At 34.8% G+C, this 21,646-nt stretch overlaps 2 protein-coding genes across 2 annotated transcripts in view; one reads left to right on the forward strand and one right to left on the reverse strand.

The window, feature by feature from the left end:
• The window catches only part of cracr2aa (calcium release activated channel regulator 2Aa), a 25,236-nt gene extending 9,613 nt beyond the window's left edge, over nt 1-15,623 (forward strand). The window contains 15 exon segments of the mRNA XM_073850205.1: nt 622-644; nt 647-767; nt 2,645-2,735; nt 3,854-3,949; nt 4,899-5,086; nt 6,422-6,493; nt 6,573-6,618; nt 6,708-6,799; nt 7,047-7,398; nt 9,011-9,143; nt 10,358-10,439; nt 10,619-10,733; nt 11,261-11,362; nt 11,643-11,719; nt 14,504-15,623. Coding sequence (XP_073706306.1) covers nt 622-644; nt 647-767; nt 2,645-2,735; nt 3,854-3,949; nt 4,899-5,086; nt 6,422-6,493; nt 6,573-6,618; nt 6,708-6,799; nt 7,047-7,398; nt 9,011-9,143; nt 10,358-10,439; nt 10,619-10,733; nt 11,261-11,362; nt 11,643-11,719; nt 14,504-14,588 — 1,675 coding nt within the window. The 3' untranslated portion in view covers nt 14,589-15,623.
• A 3,792-nt stretch (nt 15,624-19,415) lies between these two features.
• Nucleotides 19,416-21,646, reverse strand: part of LOC141346052 (protein arginine N-methyltransferase 8-B) — a 31,592-nt gene continuing 29,361 nt past the window's right edge. Inside the window, exon 10 of the mRNA XM_073850971.1 lies at nt 19,416-21,339. Coding sequence (XP_073707072.1) covers nt 21,198-21,339 — 142 coding nt within the window. The 3' untranslated portion in view covers nt 19,416-21,197. The remainder of the gene's footprint in view (nt 21,340-21,646) is intronic.

Here is a 21,646-nt window from a genome sequence, read left to right on the forward strand (position 1 = left end):
TTCTCATTGACCATATGGTGCATTGAGCCCATTTTTGTAACACATGACCGAATGCACTTTCAACAAACTACCGCCACTCCTAAAAGGCAAACGGTGATGGTGGAAGACATCAATTATAAAACGTAATCCTTCTGACTGACTGTAATCCTTGTGTACAGTTATTGCTTTTAAAGGGTGGTTTAGATTCTGATTGCATCTCATATACAGTCAGCTTCTTTTGGCTGTGTGATAAAGCTGCATTCTTCTTCTTCTTGTTTTTCTTGTACTGTATTTCCACAAAATCGTCATACATAATTTTGATTTCCTTAAAGGAGACCTATTGCTAGTATGAGCTTTTTTCTGCAACAAGAAAGACTGTGAATGTCTTTACTGAGAGCTTTTATGATTCTGAATGAATGCATTTAGAAGACCAAGGTTACTGTACTGAAATTATTTTTATAAAATGTGGCCTTTCTACACTTGGTTATTTTTAACAGTGGAGCACATTTTTGTCTAGCGTGATATAAGATAGCCTAATAGATAAAACTTACCGCAAACTCTAAGCTCACTGAGTTTCATTTAAAAAAAAAATGAATTATTTGGTGAGATAAATGATGCAGTAAGTGTGTTGTGATGTCTCAGTCCAGGAGAGGTGCGGAGCCTTTGGTGCAGCTCAGAAAAGACGAGCCTCACCTTCTGTCCAATTTTGAGGAGTTCCTTGCCAGGGTCACTTATCAGATCAAAGAGGCAAATCAGGAGAAGAAAGAGATGGAGACGGCCCTTAAAAGGTCAGTGATCTGTTAAGCACCTATATTCCTTTCAGAATTTGAACAACCATGCCTTCGAAAGGGATGGTGTTTCAGCAAGGATGCATTAAATTATCAAAAGTTATGGTAGAGACGTGTTAGATTTTGCTGTATTTGGCTGACCAGTGGTTTGGGTGGCTCGCCAATGTATTAGATTTCTCTAATACATAAAATAAGTAAGCTTGACCAGAGTTCTTGTGAGGAGAAGAATTTATTGATGGTAGCAGTGTAGCAGGTCTTCAACAGCGATGTTAGCTTGTCGGTCTTCAAGCATCTTAACCCGTGTAAGGGTCCTAGCTTCACCCTGAGTTCTCTGTAGCTTCTGCATAGCTTCTCCCAAAGTTCTGTCTGTAAGACAGTGCTTTATATCTAAAGACAAATGGCTACAAACAATAGACACTGTTAGGACCTCCTGCTGGAGATCCTGCAATCTACATGAAGTTCCCAAGAAATGCTGTACCTTTTTTATAGACCATTTGGTTCACACCTTTACAGAGACGGTTCCTTTTGATTGCATCTGGGGCACAGTCACAATGTAAATGCATCTGATTAAACTACATACAATCTTTCAGACGTCTATAATGTCACAAAAGATCAGAAAGCCTCTAAATACTTTTTGCAACCCCTCTTTTGGCTGAAGAAATATGTTTGCGCTACCTTTCAAATAAATGGGACTTTGATATTTTGCTGTCTACTCAGTGACATTCAAACATTTTTGAGTGTCAGCCCACTAAATGAATCCCATGTTGGTTGACTTTAACGGTCATGTAGTATTGTATCGTGACTCGTAATAAGACTCAGGGGACAGATGTGATGCAAGAACTATGTAAGTTGGATTTTGCATCAGTCTTTCATATTTGAGCCTGACTGACTCTAACTGGTAAGAGAGTTGTCTTTTGCTATGCTCCAAAAGTGAGCATGAGCAAAGTTAGCAGCATTCTGTTAACCATTAATGCATATATTACAGTATTTTATTTTTTTTTAAATTGAGCTGAATAAATAAGCTTTCCATTGATTGTGATTGTTAGGATAAGGCATTATTTGGCCAAATACAACTATTTAAAAATCTGGAATCTGAGGGTGCAAAAAATCTAAATACTGAGAAAATTGCCTTTAAAGTTGTCCAAATGAAGTTCTTAGCAATGCATAATACTAATAAAAAGTTATATTTTGATGTATTTGCGGTAGGAAATTTACAAAATATCTTAATGGAACATGCTCTTTACTTAATATCCTAATGATTTTTCGTATAAAAGAAAAATCTATAATTTTGAGCCATGTAATAATTTGTGGCTATTGCTACAAATACACTTGTGCTATTTAAGACTGGTTTTGTGGTCCAGAGTCACATATATATTTTAAAATTCTAATGAAAACAGTAAATGATGTCACGTTATTATGAGCATCACTCGGTTTAATTCTATTGTATTGATCTCTTTAATTCATGAAATACCACATTTATTCTCTTTTTATCACAGTGGAGAGCATTTACGTTTTAGATTTGATAGTCATGTCTATTGTGGCTTTCAAAGATAAATCTTTGAAATATGTCAGTCTGACCTGCTAGTTATCACATGAACATGTCATAAAAGGTAAAATCACACTGCCTTTTCTCCCAGAAGATTTCTCTGGCTGCCTTTGTCACCTGATTTGTATCTATCTTTATTATTCTCTCCTAGCAAACCAAAAAAAAAGCCATGGAAATGACTTGACAAAAGATAAATTGCTTCTGAATCAAATGGCAGAGAATAATGCCTTTTGAGTGACATCTGTTCCATGTACCCAGTGAACAGTGTTTTATTCTTTCATATGACTAAGTGACTTAAAAGCTTTTTGAATGATCATGACGTCTTTCGTAGGAAAGCGGCGACACATGATGATGAAATCCAGAGGCTGTATGAAGAAATGGAGCAGCAGATCAAGAGTGAGAAAGACAGGATACTTTTAGAGGTGAAATCACATGTGTCTAATATTACTTATTACTTATTACTAACTCAAACCTTGAGTTAGGCTAGTTCATCCAACTGACCCTATTTAAAAGTTTACATCCCCTTGATTCTTAACACTGTGTTGTTAGATGAATGATCCACAGCTGTGCTTTTTTTGTTTAGTGATAGTTGTTCATGAGTCCCTTGTTTGTCCTGAACAGTTAAACTTCCTGCTTTTCTTTAGAAAAATCCTTCATGTCCCACAAATTCTTTGGTTTTCCAGCATTTTTGTGTTTTTGAACCCTTTACAACAATGACTGTATCCATCTTTTCACACTGAGGACAACTAAGAGACTCATATGCAACTATTACAGAAAGTTCAAACACTCACTGATGCTCCAAAAGAAAAATGATGCATTAAGAGTCAGGGCTCTAAACTTTTGAACAGAGTAAGGATGTGTACATTTTTCTTATTTTGCCTAAATATCATATTTTTTTATTTAGTACTGCTCTTCAGAAGCTGCAGAAGATAGTTACATATTCCCCAGAAGACAAAATAAGTTACATTTACCCTGACCTTTTTTCCTTCTTGAGCAACAGTGAGCATTTAAATCTTCTGTAATAGTTGCATATGAGTCCCTCAGTTGTCCTCAGTGTGAAAAGATGAATCTCAAAATCATACAGTTACACTTGGACAGGGATCAAATGCACAAAAATGCTGGAAAACCAAAGAATTTGTGGGACCTGGAGGATTTTTCTAAAGAACAGCAGGCAGTTTAACTGTTCAGGACAAACAAGGGAAGGACTCATGAAAAACTATCACTAAACAAAAACACAGCTGTGGATCATTCAGGTAACAACACAGTATTAAGAATCAAGGGGATGTAAACTTTTGAACGGGGTCAACTTTATAAATTCAACTATTTTCTCTTGTTGACTGTGTCATATGTAAACCGATTTTATGTGAAATATCTTATTTAGGTCAGTACTGAATAAACAGTAACATGCATTTTGTATGATGCCTCTTATTTTGTTAAAGTAATTAACATTTTGCAAATTCTAAAAGGGGGGTGTAAACGTTTGACCTCAACTATAAACCATGGTAAATTGTATGGGTAATGTGATCTGTATGTTCTCCAGGATTCGGAGCGGTTCTTGTCTCGCAGTCAAGACTTGGAGCATCAGCTTTCCTCTAAAGAGAAAGAGCTGGAAAGTCTTTCAAACAAACAGAAACGGGTGGGTCACAACAAATTCCTTTGCTTTTCACTAAACCAGTTTAACTGGTAATATTTATAAAGCCATTGCATCTATTCACTACTTGAATAACTGGAGAGTAATACATTTAAGAAAAAGGACAACCAACTGCAGTAAATGTTTTAAATGATCATAGTTTTTTTTTTTTTTTATATTTAATTTAAATATGTTTTAAATAAAATTGGAGAGTGAGATCATTTCCTGTAATGGTTTTGATCTTAATGAAAGGTGAAGGAAAGGCTGTAAGTTGAACTCAAGAACAAACTAACATCTACATTTCAAGGACTTTGACTCAGATAATGAGTCTTAAAGCTCTCAGACTGGATAGCATTTATCATTTAATGGAAATTTGTGTTCAACTTTCAGAAAACCACATTTGACAGTGCTGACGCACACAAAAATAGACGTTCATCTGTACATACAATTGACAAACCCAGCAAAGCTTTTCAGTGCTAATGAATGAACAAAAAGTCACAAAGCTTCCTTTGCCTCTGTCATTACAAGCTTCATTTTCTTTTCTTTGCATTTGTGAACAGCTAAAGCAAATTAGTTGCTTTATTGTGCTCTTTGCTGCCATGCAACTTTGCAAGCAAAACTGCTTTTCTGCTGCGGGGAGCTGCAGTGTGGTACTGTGTGTTTGGTTATGAACGTGGTACTGTGTCCTATTTTGTGTCTATATTTAGCATGTTCAAAAGCAAGTGTAAGAGCTTTCTTATCAATTCATTCTTCCCACATTGTCCCATCCAAACATTCACATTAACACTTCCAAGGTTATCCCTCCAAGTTTGATAATGGTGTAAATATACATGGCTGGCATGTGTTGTTATCCAGCACAATTTGTTTCAAAGAGCTGCTTGTTCTTTAGTTATTTTTATGCCAGCTTATGTGTTGATTGTTTCATTGACATGCATGTTTGTTTGGTGTTTATTAGCTGGAGAGCCAGTGTAAAGAGCTGCACAGCGAGCAGCGGGAAACGGCTGTGGAGAACGTCAAACTGAAGCAGTATAATGAGGAATTGAGTCGAGAGCTGGACTGCACCACCCAGGAGCTGAGTCTGGCCCAGGAGCAACTCATGCTGCTGCAGGAACAGGCCTCACGCCTGCACGAGCAAAGAGAGATGTGAGGATGATATGATTTAGTGCATGCCGATATGTACTAATATCGTGTAATATCAAATAATATAATATAATATAATATAATACATTTGTATTACAAAAAAAATCCCAAAATGTCATTTCCTACTACTGTATTTTTTTTTTGTAATTGTCATTATTTAGTTTGCATTATTTTTGTAATTATCATTACGATTTAAATATAATATAATATAACATAACAATTATATTACATTAACAATTTAATGACATTTTATTCAAATATTTTTTTCACAGTGTTCAAAGCGTATGAGGGTCATATTTCACACCAATAAAATATATAAAATTAAATTTATATATATATATATATATATATATATATATATATAAGTATTATTATTGTTATTATTTCCCCCCCAAAATTGTCATTCCCTACAATTATTGTAATTGTTTTTTTGAAAAAGTTTATTTTTTATTTTTGTAATTATTTTCATTATAATATATTATTACAATATTTTTTTATATAATACAACAACAACAATAATTACATTTTTATTAAAATATTATTTTTACATAGTGTTCAGAGTATATCAGTGTCCAATTTTACACCAAAATAAAATAATTAAATAAATAAAATATATACATTTTAAATATCATTATTTTTTAATATAATATAATATAATATAATATAATAATCAAAAAATAAAATATATAATGCATATAATGTTATTATTACTAGTATTATTATTTTTATCATTGTTATTTTGTTATTTTTGTAATTATTATTAATTTTTAATATGATATAATACAATACAAATTCTTAGTATGGGTCACCATACTTGGCCTCACTTCACCTCCTTTCCTTCCTTTATAAATAATAATAATAATAATAATAATAAATGAATAATTAAATAAAATGTATATTTTATATATAATATAAATATATATACTCAAAAATATATACTCAGAATCACAGGGTGATCAAATACTTATTGACCTCACTATATATGTATATATATACATATATATACATATGAAATTCATTTTTTTTGTTAATTTTGTAATAATCATACATTTTTCATATGATATGATAAAATCTAATATGATAACAAAAATTAATTAATTAAATACAATTTTACCAAATTGTCATTCCCTACAATTATTAAATAACTAATTTGTTTTTTTTTTTTTTGTAATTGAGATTATGATCTTATTTATTTTTCGGTATTTTTCTAATTATCATTATTTTCTCCCTAATTTCAAGTACTATATTTAGTTTTACATTTTGTAGCTGGTTTGATTTATCATCAGTCCTACTGCCAAAAATATTATGATTTTTATCAAGTTTTTTTTTTTTTTTCAGGGAAATGTACAGGGTTACAGAAAGTTTGCAAAGAGAGAGGGCAAGTCTTCTCAAGCAGCTTGATTTGCTAAGGTAAGAAACAACTATAAATGAGGTGGCATGTCTTCACGTTTGCCCAGATTTCACATGTGTACCATTTCATTTCTCCTAGGGAAATGAACAAACACTTACGAGATGAAAGAGACATATGCTATCAAGTAGGTTCTTATTGATGTTATATTAGACATTGTGCTTAATACTGATCCTGCTCTTTGACAATTCCAAGTCATTGTTTGCTGCCTTTCAGAAACCAAACCCTTCTGCTGCAAAACTCTCATGGAAACAGAGGTCTGGATCAATTACCATGAAGCACTCAGAGCGGAAGCAGTCGTTTAAGAGGTATGGCTGTGTGAAAATGCCATCTGTACACTTAGCAGTACTCAAGATGAAAAGATACAGTGGATATGCAAAATCAAAAAGCATCTGACTCTTCTGAGATAAAAGAACTAGATATTTCAGACTTGAGTTTAATCAAAGCTTATTGTGAAGATGTTTTCTTGATATGTGTAGTTTGAGTAATCCAAAAAGATCTTGCTGATGTCATTTTGGTGAATCAATATAAGCATGTGGCTGTTGTCTTCTCCAGTGATGAGGATGAAGAGGTTCTGGTGCAATCTAAGTGGAAGAATGTGATTGGCGTAAATGGGCACAGTGTGGACCTGGAGGACATGGTAGATGGACGACCTCCTTCAAAACACCGGCTCCAGAGGATCATCTCCATCGAGGAGGACCATCTTCCTCAACTCCTTCAACAGGGTTATCAAGCCCAGCTCAGAGAATGGAGTGAAGATGATGAGTTGGAGGAGGGCATGGACCTCCAGATGAGCAATATTTACCCCACAACCAGCACTCCAACGTCTGTTTCACCTCCTTCAGAAGTCGCACCAACACCCACCTCACCCAGAGGACAGCCTGTGGGCAAAGAGACAGTCCAGTCGGTGAGAAAACAATATGTGACCCTGGACCACAAAACCAGTCATAAGGTTAAATTTGACAAAACTGAGATTTATACATCATATGAAAGCTCAATAAATAAGCTTTCTATTGATGTATGGTTTGTTAGGATAGGACAATATTTGGCTGAGATACATCTATTTGAAATCAGAAATCTGAGGATGCAAAAAAATCAAAAAGACTGAGAAAATCACCTTTAAAGTTGTCCAAATTAGGTTCTTAACAATGCATATTACAAATCAAAAATTACATTTTGATATGTTTACAGTAGGAATTTTACAAAAACTCTTCATGGAACATGAACTTCACTTAATTTCTTAATGATTTTTGGCATAAAAGAAAAATCAAAAATTTTGACCCATGCAATGTATTTTTGGCTATTGCTACAAATATACCCCAGCGACTTAAGACTGGTTTTGTGGTCCAGGGTCACATATGACTTGTACAGAACCTTGGACATTTGTAGAGGTTTCCAAATTAGGAAATAAAGACTCTTTATTGGCAGCATTTAGGAACCTACACTACCAGTCAAAAGTTTTTGAACAGTAAGATTTTTATGTTTGATGCATTTATTTGATCCAAAATACAGCAAAAAATGTTTTTTACTATTTAAAATAACTGTTTTCTATTTGAATATATTTTAAAATGTAATTTATTCCTGATTTCAAAGCTGAATTTTTAGCGTCATTACGCCAGTCACACGATCCTTCAGAAATTATTCTAATATTCTGATTTGTGTTTTAAAAAACATGTATTATTATTTTTATGTTGAAAACAGCTGAGTAAATTTTTTTAGGTTTCTTTGGTGAACAGAATATTCAAAAGAACAGCATTCATCTGAAATGGAAATCTTTTGTAACATTATAAATGTCTTTATCATCACTTTTGATCAGTTTAAAGCATCTATGCTAAATAAATACATTAATTTCTGTAATTTCTTTCCCTAAAAAGTATAATAATATATACTGATTTTAAAAGTTTGTATGGTATAGTGTTACAAAAGCTTTTTATTTCAGGTAAATGCTGATCCTTGGATGTTCTATTCATCAAAGAATCATGAAAAAATGTACTTAACTTTTTTAAATATTGATGATAATAATAATAATAATAATAAAAATAATAAATGTTTCTTGAACAACAAATCAGTATATTAGAATGATTTCTGAAGGATCATGTGACACTGAAGACTGGAGTTATGATGCTGAAAATTTACATTTGATCACAGAAATAAATTACATTTTAAAATATATTCAAATAGAAAGAAGTTTTTTATAGAATATTAAATAGAATATATTAAAGAATATTTTACAATATTACAGCCTTTGCTGTATTTTGGATCGAATAAATGCAGCCTTGGTGAGCAAAAGAGACTTCTCTGAAAAACATTAAGTCTTACTGTTCGAAAACTTTTGAGTGGAATAAAGTTCAGAATATTGAAATGATCAAAAAGGTTTTTGGGAAAGCTAAAATTATTCATTTAAAATTGATTCATTCGTCTTGGGTGTAAAATATGAGCTTTTGGGTCAGATGGAATCTATTTGATAAAGGCTGTTTTCCTCTTTCAAGAGTCGTGGTATCTTTTTTTCTTTTTTCCAGGAGGAAGGGGCCAGTTCAGGTCCAGATCGTCTGTTTAAGATTGTTCTGGTTGGAAATTCTAGTGTGGGAAAAACATCTCTTCTACGTCGCTTCTGTGACAACTGTTTCCACTCTGGTACATGTGCTACTGTAGGTAAGTACCCTCCTTTTACAATATTTACTAGTGTCTATGGGTATTTTGATTTATTTAACCTAAATATCTGCAATATTAAGGCCCTTGTTCGGCCAAAATGAAATTCTGTCATCGGTGACCTACCATCCTGCTACTCCAAAGCATTTCTTTGGGCGTGAGTCCACAGCTTGTTTTACATATTGACAGTGTGTTGTTGTGTCTGTTAATTCTCCATATGCTGATGACAGCAACACTGTTAAACCATATTTAGTCTCACACAAGTTTTGCGGAACTCAAAGTTTAACCTTAAACTCAGTCAAGACTATTTCTGTACTATGATAAGAAATTGTATTTAACAATATACAGTTGAAGTCAAAATTTTACATACAATTGGCAAAAATCTACAAAATGTTAATTGTTACTCAAATAAGAGGGATCATACAAAATGCATGTTGGTTTTTATTTAGTACTGACCTGAGAAAGATATTTCACAAAAGAGGTTTACATGTAGTCCACAAAAGAAAATAATAGTTGAATTTATCAAAGTGACCCTTTTCAAAAATGTACATACACGTGATTCTTAATACTGTGTTGTTACCTGAATAATCCACACTTGTGTCTTTTTGTTTAGTAATAGTTGTTCATGAGTCCCTTGTTTGTCCTTAACAGTAAAACTGCCCACTCATCTTCAGAAAGGTTCTTCAGGTCCCACAGATTTTTGGGTTTTTCAGCATTTTTGTGTATTTGAACTCTTTCCAACAATGACTGTATGATTTTGAGATCCATCTTTTGACACTGAGGACAACTGAGAGACTCATATGCAACTATTACAGAAGGTTCAAAAGCTCACTGATGCTTCAGAAGGAAACATGATGCATTAAGTGCCAGGGGGTGAAAACTTTTGAACAGAATGAGGATGTGTACATTTTTCTTATTTTACTTAAATATCTTTTTTTTTTTTTTCATTTAGTACTGCCCTTCAGAAGCTAAAGAATATACTTACGTGTTCCCAGGAAGACAAAACAAGTTAAATTTACCCTGATCTTCTTATTCAAAAAGTTTTCAAGGCTTTTAATGCATTGTTTTTTTTTAATTTGGCTGGTTTTAAATGTTTATCAGTAACTTGGTATTAACTTCCAACTACACATCAATTCTGTCTGGCCTATAGTCAGCATGACAATAACTCCTTTTCTTCTCCTTCAGACTAACTGCTTTCGTTTGTGTGCCATGTGCAGGTATCGACTACAGTGTGAAGACTCTGACGGTGGATAACAGCCAGGTAGCCTTGCAAATGTGGGACACAGCAGGACAGGAGAGGCGAGTGATGTTTTATTGATGTTTCTATTGGATTTATGCTTCTATTAACGCTCTTAATTAATCATTATCAGCATGTTATCACAGACCTAATTGTTCATTGATTGCTCTAATGCATCTTCTAACTACAAAAGTAAGTGAATGCTAAAGATAGTTTCATTCTGGTGGGGATCCACCGACAGGTATCGCAGCATCACCAAGCAGTTTTTCCGCAAGGCCGATGGTGTGGTAGTGGTGTATGATATCACGAATGAGTTGACTTTCACAGCAGTGAGGCAGTGGCTGGCCAGCGTGCAGGTTAGTGATTCATTTCCACTTTCTTTATGGATTAAAAAATTCCACTTGAATTATAACTACCTGCTTCTGACTAGTAATAGCAAATATGTGACCCTGGAGCACAAAACCAGTCATAAGGGTCAGTTTATACATAATCCGAAAGCTAAATTAATAAGCTTTCCATTAATGTGATGTTAGGATAGGACAATATTTGACTAAAATACAACTATTTGAAAATCTGGAATCTGAGGATGCAAATAAATCAAAATATTGAGAAAATTTAAATTAGGTTCTTAGCAATGCATATTACTAATCAAAAATTAGTAGGAAATTTACAAAATATTTTCATGGAACATGATCTTTACTTAATATCCTAATGATTTTTGGCATAAAAGAAAAATGTATTATTTTGACCCATACAATTTTGGGGTATTTTTGGCTATTGCTACAAATATACCCATGCTACTTTGATCAGTTTAAGCCATATTCGCCGAATTTAAGTTTTTATTAGTTTTAATAGGAAGTGGTTGTCATTTTCTATCTCACAGGAGGGCGCAGGTGAAGACATTCCCATCATGCTCCTGGGGAACAAGACCGATCTAGACAACCAGAGAGAGATTCCTCTGGGAGTGGCAGAGAAATTAGCCAAGGTGAGTGAATCTGGGCCCTGGAGTGGCACTAATGGATCACCATTAAACATTTGAAGCATTTTAAGTGGTCTTGAAACGAACATATATAAGAACTGACTCTTGGCTGAATAAGTATTTGGCCGTGAGGAAGTTCTCTCTCTCCTTTTCGTGCGTACTGGCTTCCTGTCAGTCAGTGTTGCATGAAGTCAGCAGATAAAGAACCACACTGAATGGCATACAGTAAAAATGGCCCATTATTCTAAAAGTATATTATTTTGACTTGTTCTTTTCACGCTTTCAGGACTTTCAGTTGATTTTCTATGAGTGCAGTGCTTTTTCAAGCCACAATGTGACAGAGTCCATGATTCACATGGCAAGGTAAGAGTTTATATTCAGTTATTTTTAAAATCAGTGTACAGAAGTATTCAAGTATTTTATGAGTTTGGCTTCCAGTCTCATCTACATCCAGCTATTTTTAGCTGTACAAAACAGTTTGTTTTGTTGCTTGATATTCAGGGTTCGTACAAGGTGCTTAAAGTGCTTGAAGTACTTGAATTTAAGGTTTTAAAATTTAAGGCCTGGAAAATCCTTGAAATAGCAGTATTCCTGAACAGGTACTTGAAAAGTGCTTGAATTATTAAAAGACAGTATGTCTATGAAATATGTCTATTATTTAAATAAGCACATATCTTTTCACGCACCTAATCATACTTTTTTGTGCCTTTTTCAGTTCATGTCATAAAACTATCTGAATCAGTTAGACCTTTGTGTCACAAAATGATTCACTGTTTCGAAGCGCTCAAATAGGATCACATATCGTGAATCATTTGATTCAGATTGGGACTTCAAATCGCAGATGGCTAAACACTTGATTTAGATCGGGACTTTCAAATCATTAGATTTGACTCAGATCTGAAATTTGCGTATCGTGAACAATTTGAATTAGATCGGAACTTAGCGCATTGCAAATCATTTGATTTGAATTGGGACTTCGAAGCACGTAGCATGAATCATTTGATTTGAATTGGGACTTCGAAGCACGTAGCATGAATCATTTGATTTGAATTGGGACTTTGAAGCTGGTTCACAAATCATTTGACTTAGATTGGAAATTTGCGTATTGTGAAAAATTTCATTTAGATTGGAACTTAGCTTATTGCAAATCATTTGATTCAGATTGCGACTTCGCAGAAGGTTAACGAATCATTTGACTTAGATTGGAAATTTGCGTTCACAAATCATTAGATTTTGATCAGAACTTCACATTTTGTGAATCATTTGATTCAGATCAGGACCTTGGAACATGTGCCGTGAATCATTTGATTTAGATCGGGACATTGGAGCGGGTTCCCGAGTTATTTGACTTGGATTAGAAATTTGCGTATTGCGAATCATTTGATTTAGATCAAAACTTCTGAGCACTTAGTGCGACTTATTTGATTTAGACTGGAACTTTGGAGCGGCTTCGTGAATCATTTGATTTGGATTAGAAATTTGTGTATAGCGAATCATTTAATTTAGATCAAAACTTCAAATATCGCAAATCATTTGATTCAGATCGGGGCTATGTGTATCGCAAATCATTTGATTCATATCAGGACTTCGGACCGCTTAGTGCGACTTATTTGATTTAGACCGGGACTTCGGATCGGCTTCGCGAATCATTTGATTTGGATTAGAAATTTGCATATAACGAATCATTTGATTTAGATCAAAACGTCCAACGTATCGCAAATCATTTGATTCAGATTGGGACTTGGTGTATCTCAAATCATTTGATTCAGATCGTGACTTCGGAGCTGGTTTGTAAATCATTTTACTTGGATTGAAAATTTGCGTATTGCAAATCATTTGATTTAGATCAAAACTTCACATATCGCAAATCATTTGATTCAGATCAGGACTTCAGAGCAACATGCAGAAACAGGCGACGGCGGAACGGAGTTAACGGGGGTAACTAGAGACGATGTAATAGACCTAGGGACTAGAGAACTAGGGACATCCACTGGCTTTTTCATTAAAGCATGGGCCTCTAGATCTAATTCACGCAACTGAATATCACGATCCTTCTCCGCCTCTATAACACGCAACCTAATCATTTGAGCCTCGCATTCTTGTTTTTTTATTTCCAAATCCAATTCTCGAAGCCTAATTTCCAACATAGGGGTGTACGGTTGTACCAACCCAGGTTCCTAATTAATTAAGGGTGCAGATGTCTCAGCAACCCCATCCTGAGGTTTCTCGCCATTATCATCATCATCATCCGAACCCTCTACTAATATACCTGCTTCAACTAATTTCTCATATAATTCTTCTTTTACACATTGTTTAGTCGCCTCCCTCGCTCCCTTATATATTAAAAAAATCCGCAATCGATAACAAACCTTTTTTTCTACAGTGATCAAAAACCTCCGTAGTAGGAGAGAGAGTGAAAGCTGTTAGATCAAATTCCATTCGTCCTCACAATAAGATACTCTCCTCCCCCTCACTCACTACGAAGACATCCCAAACAACTTTAAGAGAGAAAGAAAAGCATAGCAACTCACCACTTTGTGTTTTCTTAGAAAGGCTTTTAAGTGCGCCGCACGAACGAGCCCCCAATAGACCGGAACTTCACAGCGGTTTCGTGAATCTTTTGATTTGGATTAGAAATTTGTGTACAGCGAATCATTTGATTTAGATCAAAACTTCAAGTATCGCAAATCATTTGATTCAGATCAGGATTTTGGAGCGCTTAGCACAAATCATTTAATTTAAATCGGGACTTCGGAGTGGGTTCGCGAATCATTTTACTTGGATTGAAAATGTGCGCATCGCAAATCGTTTGATTTAGATCAAAACTTCAGAGCGCATAGTGTGAATCACTTGATTTAGATCGGAATTTCAGAGCGTGTTTTTGAATCATTCTGCAAACGGAATAATTTGTGCTCTGTGCCCTGATCTGCAATGATGGTTTCGCAAATCATTATTTAGGTCAAAGCACATATCAAGAATCATTTGTTTTAAGATCAGGATTTCGGAGCGGTTTTGCACATCTGAATATTGCAAATTGACGTGTCTTACCATATTATTTTAATGTATTATCTTAATTATGATTACACTGGTTTGTAGTAGAAACGGTTTTGCGTCTTATAAGATGTGCTCCTTTTTTCTCTCCATCAGAGTTCTGAAAGAACAAGAGGACAGAGAAAAAGAGAAAACCGTGTCACTAGTAGACAGCCACACTAAGAAGAAGTCCTGCTGCTAGTAGAAAGTCACTCATAAACACTCAGACAAACCTACAGATCTTTCAAACCTTTTTGCTTCTGCATTTTAATATGGTTTGGTGTTACTGCTTATCTATTTTCCTCCTATGTTCCTGTTTTCTCTTTTTGTACGGCCACTGTGTAGTTGTTTGGTCTTTTTATATACCAGTACGTCTTTACAGTGTCAAACAGATGAGTTTTATGATAACAATTAGAAGTAGAGCACTCTAGTTTTGTACATTGCTACATTGGTCAAAGGTGTCTTTATTAAGGTCATTTAAATCACCCGTCACACTATTGAAGTCAACAAATCTGTATTTTTGTATTGACAGTTGTTGTAATTTATCTTTTTAATATGAAGGTCTATGAAAGTATATTTTAAACGAGCAAAATAAGCTCCTACACGCTAGTTTGTTTACAGCACAGTCGTTTGCACAAATGTATTATTTATTACCTATATGATGAATTAAACATCTTGATATATTTCTTGGTATAAAATGGATCGATCAGCATGAATATTTTTAATACATTGCCATGAAGCAAACATACAGTTTGCATAAGGATTCGATTTTAACAGGGTTCAGAGTTCTACTGAATAAATCAATTGATCTATTGAAGTAGAGTTAGTTTAATATCAATTTCAGGTCACTTTTTGATTTGTGTTTTGTGTTGTGCCAACAATAATGTGTTTATATGTAGTCTGTATTGTAATTTAATGCAGTCAGTGTTAAATCAGTACAAAACGTCGCACAGCAGTTGTTGATGTTCACACCATAAATAACATTAAATGAAATAATTGTCCACCAGACAGTGGATTTATGCACATTTGTGATAAGACCTATGCTGTTTTTCCACAATATGATTCTTGATCTGTAAATTGAGTTTTCATATTGATTCACACATCACTTATGGCAAGTTTCTCTATCACAGCTTGTGTATGACCACTGGGCAAAATGACACTAGATTTGAACAATGTGGATGTTTTAAATAATTTCTCACTTATTTAGTCTTATAAATGTTAATGCTTTGTTATGTACATGTGCAATGTGTAAATACTAAATAGAAATGTATATTGAGTGAAATGTTAAAATAAAGAATACGTTGTTTGCATTAGTTCCAGGTTGTTCTTTCAGGGAAATGCCAAGAGGCATTGCATGCCTGCTAACAATGAACTCTGGAAAACAAGAATTCAGATATTTAAGGCTTTTGAAAGCTCAACAGGTTTTACCAGTTTAAATAAACTCTTTAAATGTTTCAAATTTAGCACGGCATATTTCAGGTTCCACTTACAAACAAATTTACAAATATATCTACAAGCAGCGATTACCGGGGCTCAAGCGCTTTAAGGCATTGAAGCACATATAAAAAAAGACATAATGTAGCAAGCCTGTAACCACCTAAATCAATGATTTAAAAAAGCATTTTTGGCAAATCCAGGTAATGTACCATAGAAATATGATGTTTTTTAATGTTTATGACTGTTATAGTGCCAGTTGTGGTCCGATCTCCTTAAAACATTGCATGCTTGCTTATAGTCACCTGTCACATGTGCTTACCAGGTTTTGTGAAGTTTTGAGTTTTTCTTTAGGCTTTATAGGATTTTGGGTGAATTTGGACTGGCTCCTTTTCTAAACGACCCCGTTATAGCTTCCCAAAGGTTCATTTCAATTTTATTTGATAACTATTGACCTAGAGAGTCCATAGAATTGTACTGCAGTGTTTTTTTTCCCCCAGATGTAGCAAAAAACCTAGAAGTAGTTCGCAAAAGTATTTTTTTGTACATAATCTTAGTAATTTAACAAACGTTCTGATTGACAGCAGTGGTTCTAGATGCAAAGTTGTCCAGAGGAGTTCTATCATATGATAAGAATATCACATGTATGTGTGAACAACCATGCAATGTACAATCATTTACGCCCTTGAAAAATGCAATGTCAGTAGCTGATTTCTTTTAAATTTCTCAAACAGTCAAACAGGCCCAACGAGTTTCATTCCAATTGGCCTCTGTTAACCATGTCTAATAGGTGCTCAAAATTCATCGGCCAATGGCAGCCATGTTTTTTTTTTTTAGATACGCATATGTCCTTATAGACACTTGTGTCACTTTGGACCAAGACCGTGCACAACGATTTTCATGTTGATAGGACAAATGGTTGTGTAGGTATAGCCTTTTTATAGCGCCACCATGTGGCCAAGCTTTGCAATTTTTGTCCTGTGACCATAGATTGAGCTCTTACATACATGTTCTGAGTTTGGTGAAGATATTTCATTCCGTTCAGGATTTATAGGCATTTTTCTAAAAGTGGCCCCACGCCCCTTTCGTAAGCCTGGTGAAATTTTCAGGTATTTTTTATTTTTTTTATTTTCAGGTATTTTGGATTTTTTCCACAAAACCTACTTTTGCGAACTATTACTAGATTTTTCACCCAATCTGAACCAAGTGCAGAAAGATTCTCTGGAAAGCGAATATCAATAATTATCAAAAAGTCTAAATTCTCACCATCGAAATGTTTGAAATGGGCAGGGCCACTTTTAATAAAATGCCTATAACTCCTGAACGGAATGAGATCTCTCTGCCAAACTCAGAACACTTATGTAAGAGCTCACTCTAAGGTCACATGACAAAAATCGCAGAGCTTGGCCACTTGGTGGCGCTATAAAATGGCTATACCTAGGCAACCATTTGTCCTGTCCACATGAAAATCGCTGTGCATGGTCTTGGTCCAAAGTGCCACAAGTGTCTATAAAGACATTTACGTATCTCCAAAAAACATGGCTGACATTGGCCGATAAAATTTGAGCGCCTATTAGACATTGTTAACGGAGGCCGATTGGAAGAAAACTAGGTGGGCCTGTTTGACCCACAGCCCCAACAAATGTGCACTGTGCGTTTTTTTTTTTTTTTCACCCATACACGCGATATTCATATTATGAATCATATTCATGACAGAACTTCTCATTCCGGACAACTTTGCCTCTAGAGCCACTGCTGTTAATCAAATTGTTTGTTAAATGGTTGAGAAAACGTTTAAAAAAACTACTTTTGCGAACTAGTCCTAGGTTTTTCACTCAATCTGTAAAAAAAAGACTGCAGTAGAATTCTCTGGACTCTCTAGGTCAATAATTATCAAAAAAAGGTTGAAATTTACCCTTTGGGAAGCTATAACAGGGTAATTTAGAAAAGGGGCCTGTCAGAATTTTTCCAAAATCCTATAAAGCCTAAAGGAAAACTCAAAACTTCATGAAACCTGGTGAGCACATGCGACAGGTGATTCTAAACAAGCATGCAAAGTTTTAAGGATATAAACGTTACAAAACACAATGTTTTTCTGGTAAAAACCTGTATTTGCAAAAAATAAAAAGGCTTGCTACATAATGTCTTTTTTCATATGTGCTTAAATGTCTTAAAGCACTTGAACCCCGGTAATCGCTGCTTGCAGCTATATTTTTGGAATTATTGATATTCACTCTTCAGAGAATCTTTCTGCATTTGTTTGGTTCGGATAGGGGGAAAAACCTAGGACTAGTTCACAAAAGTAGGTTTTTCCAAAAATCCAAAATACTTGAAAATTTCGCCAGGGTGACGATTGAATCTGAAGTGTGCATTTTGTCTGGCGTGAACCAAGGATTCCAACAACATAAGACACATTTGAGCCAATTGAGGAGATTGCTGATCACGAGCCAGAAGTCTCACCCATAGGCTTACTTCTGCGTTAAATAATAAGGTGGATAAGTACTGTAGAGAAGTAAATAGGAAAATAAAGCCAAGACACGGACATTGTAGTTCATTTAGAAATCCTGGCCAGCATCAACAGAATGTATATCAGCCTAAATACGTCAGATAGACTTGTGTCATTTATTTTAGGATTTTTTTCAAGCCCCCTTGTGGATTTAAGTACTTTAGAACACTAGTAGTTAGTACACTGCATGTTAATGGACAAGTGACTTTTATTTGCTTTACCATCATACATCACCAACGTTTCAAAAATGTTCAGTCTTTTTTGTTTCACTTTCTTGTTTTTTATCACAACAGCAACATGTCGTCATAAACAGCCAAATACGCTTTCAATAAGGCATGCTATTGTACACCTAAACATTTTACTTAGCTTTAATTAGTTTACTATTATCTTGATAGATGCTCAATTCATGGCAGAATAACATTTTTAACACCTCAAATTTCAATACCAAACACCTTCTCAGTTGAAAATACAATATCGGATGAAGAAAACATTCCTTGCACACAAGATACAGTTATTCACACTTCCCAATATTGCACAATATTCCACCAAGGAATCAGATTAATACCTACCTATAGTAAAACAATTAACGCATAATGAACAATGTGCTTTGCAAGTGAACTGAATGTCTTTGGTGAGGACTTGAACAGTATAATCAGCTGTGACACAGGGGTCACAGATGGACCGGGACCGGGACCGGGACGATCCCGGTCAATGCCTTGGCAAAGACTCTAATAAGAGCACAGGTGAAGAGCAGCAGGTGCCATTTGAGTCCAGCTCATCAAGATCTCACCGCAGACAGAGCCAGCATTTCACATGCCATCTATTTTTTGATATGTATCATGTGCTGTTTCTCTTTCTCTGTGCTCAGTTAGCAGATGCAAGTGGAAATGCAAGTATCGCACATCTAGGATCATAAATAATACTAGCACTACATATTGCAACATATTGCAGCTACTAGAAAACAAATGTACAATTTTAGCACATCACTGTATTGCAGTCACTCATCTTGTGATTTCCATTATTAGCTTCTGATTCATTTTGCTCTAGCAAAGAAACATTTGTTGGTTTATAAATTTTAGTTTTATGATTGATGTGTCATTCTCAGAAAATGGTGTTCATATGTTGTATTATATATACAGCTGAGGTCAAAAGTCTACATCCCCCTTTAAGAATCTGCAAAATAAGAGGGATCAGTAGCGTGTTTACCCACCATGCAAACCACGCAATTATTGTTTTCCGCGATCGTAATTATTGTTTATTTAGTACTGAATAAGATTATGAATACGATTTCACATAGAAGATGTCTACATAAGTCTACATAGATGAAGTCTACATAAGTATGAAAATAATAGTTGAATTTAAAAAAAAGACCCCGTTCAAAAGTTTACACCCTCTTGATTCTTAATATTGTGCTCTTGAATCACCTGAATGATCCACAGCTGTGTTTTTTTTTTTTTTTTTGTTTAGTGATAGCTGTTCAAGAGTCCCTTGTTTTTTCCTGAAGTTATACTGCCTGCTGTTCTTCAAAAAAAAAAAAATCCCTCAGGTCCAACAAATTTGTTGGTTTCCCAGCAGTTTTGTGTATTCAAACCCTTTCCAACAATGACTGTATGATTTTAAGATCCATCTTTTCAGACTGAGGACTCAACTATTACAGAAGGTTCAAACGCTCACTGATGCTCCAGAAGGAAACACAATGCAATGAAAACTTTTTAAATTTGAAGATTAGGGTAAATTAAACTTATTTTGTTTTCTGGGAAATCTTCTGTAGCCTCTGAAGGGCAATATTAAATGAAAACAAATATGATAATTTGGCAAAATAAGAAAAATGTACAAATTTCCATTCTGTTCAAAAGTTCTCACACCCGGCTCTTAATGCATGGTTTTTCCTTCTGGAGCATCAGTGAGCGTTTGAACCTTGTGTAATAGTCGCATATGAGTCCCTCAGTTGTCCTCGGTGTGAAAAGATGGATCTCAAAATCATACAGTCATTGTGGGAAAGGGTTCAAACACACAAAAATGCTGAAAAACCAAAGATTTGTGGGTCCTGAAGGATTTTTTTCTAAAGAACAGCGGGCAGTTTAACTGTTCAAGACAAACAAGGGACTCATGAACAACTATCACTAAAAAAAAAACAGCTGTGGATCATTCAGGGGATGTAAACTTTTGAACGGGGTCATTTTTATAAATTCAACTATTATTTTCTCTTGTGGACTATGTAAAATATCTTATTCAGGTAAGTATTAAATAAACAATAACATGCATTTTGTCTCTTATTTTGGTCAAATAATTAACATTTTGCAGATTCTGAAAGCAAGATATAAACTTTAGAACTCAACTGTAACTAACAGAATGCAGAATCTTATGATTTTATTCATCAAAACCTGATTCAAATCTATGAGATTACTTCCTCTACTGTACTGAAATGGTTAAAGTCCAGCAAGATAAGATGTTAAATTGAAATATTCTAAATGCCTGGGATTTGGAAGCACAACCTTCGATATCAAACATCTTAACTCGCACTTCTAATGTAAAAGCAAAGTATCCATAAACTAACACTTAAACATTCATAAGAGCATGACATTCTTTTGTTTGCTGTGGGGTGTAGTCATAGTTGGCCCCTGAACAGTCGCAGAGATGGCGTACTAGTGCAGGCTAGAATTGGCGAAGACGAGGCTGCTATTGCTAGAAGTGCCACCCTGCTCCAAAAACATTGGCAAGACTCCCAGAGATGATAACTTCTGTCCTGGTCTTTCTCTGTTTTCGTCTCTGTCTCTTCCCAGCAGCGGGGCTGTAGCTGTGGTCTGGAGCGGCCCCTGCCTCTGCTTCTCTGAGTGCTGTCAGAAACCGTCTCTGGCCACTGCTGGATACTTAGCGCATCTTGTAGTCATGAGCGATAGCGGCCTCAGAGAGTTGACCTTTAAAATCCAGCTCAAAGGTAAAGTCCAGATCACGCTGGATGGGTAAACAAGAAGCGGAAATGTTAAGTTGCATTATAATTGTAAGAAAACAAATATATAGGAAAGTTGCACTGAATTATACAGTACCATGCAAAGGTTTTGGGAAATGATTTCTAGAGGATCGTGTGACACTGAAGACTGGAGTAACGATTTTGAAAATTCAGCTTTGCCATCGCAGGAATAAATTACATTTTTAACATATATTCAAATAGAAAACAGCCGTTTTAAATAGTAATAATATTTGTAATATTAATATATTTTTAATATATTTTTTATTAATTAAATCCAGTCTTGGTGAAAATAGGAAACTTGTTTCCAAAACGTCAGATTTTTTTTTTTTTTTTTTTTAAATATGGAAAA

This window comes from Garra rufa, chromosome 11 (assembly GCF_049309525.1).
Source record: "Garra rufa chromosome 11, GarRuf1.0, whole genome shotgun sequence".
Taxonomy (NCBI): domain Eukaryota; kingdom Metazoa; phylum Chordata; class Actinopteri; order Cypriniformes; family Cyprinidae; genus Garra; species Garra rufa.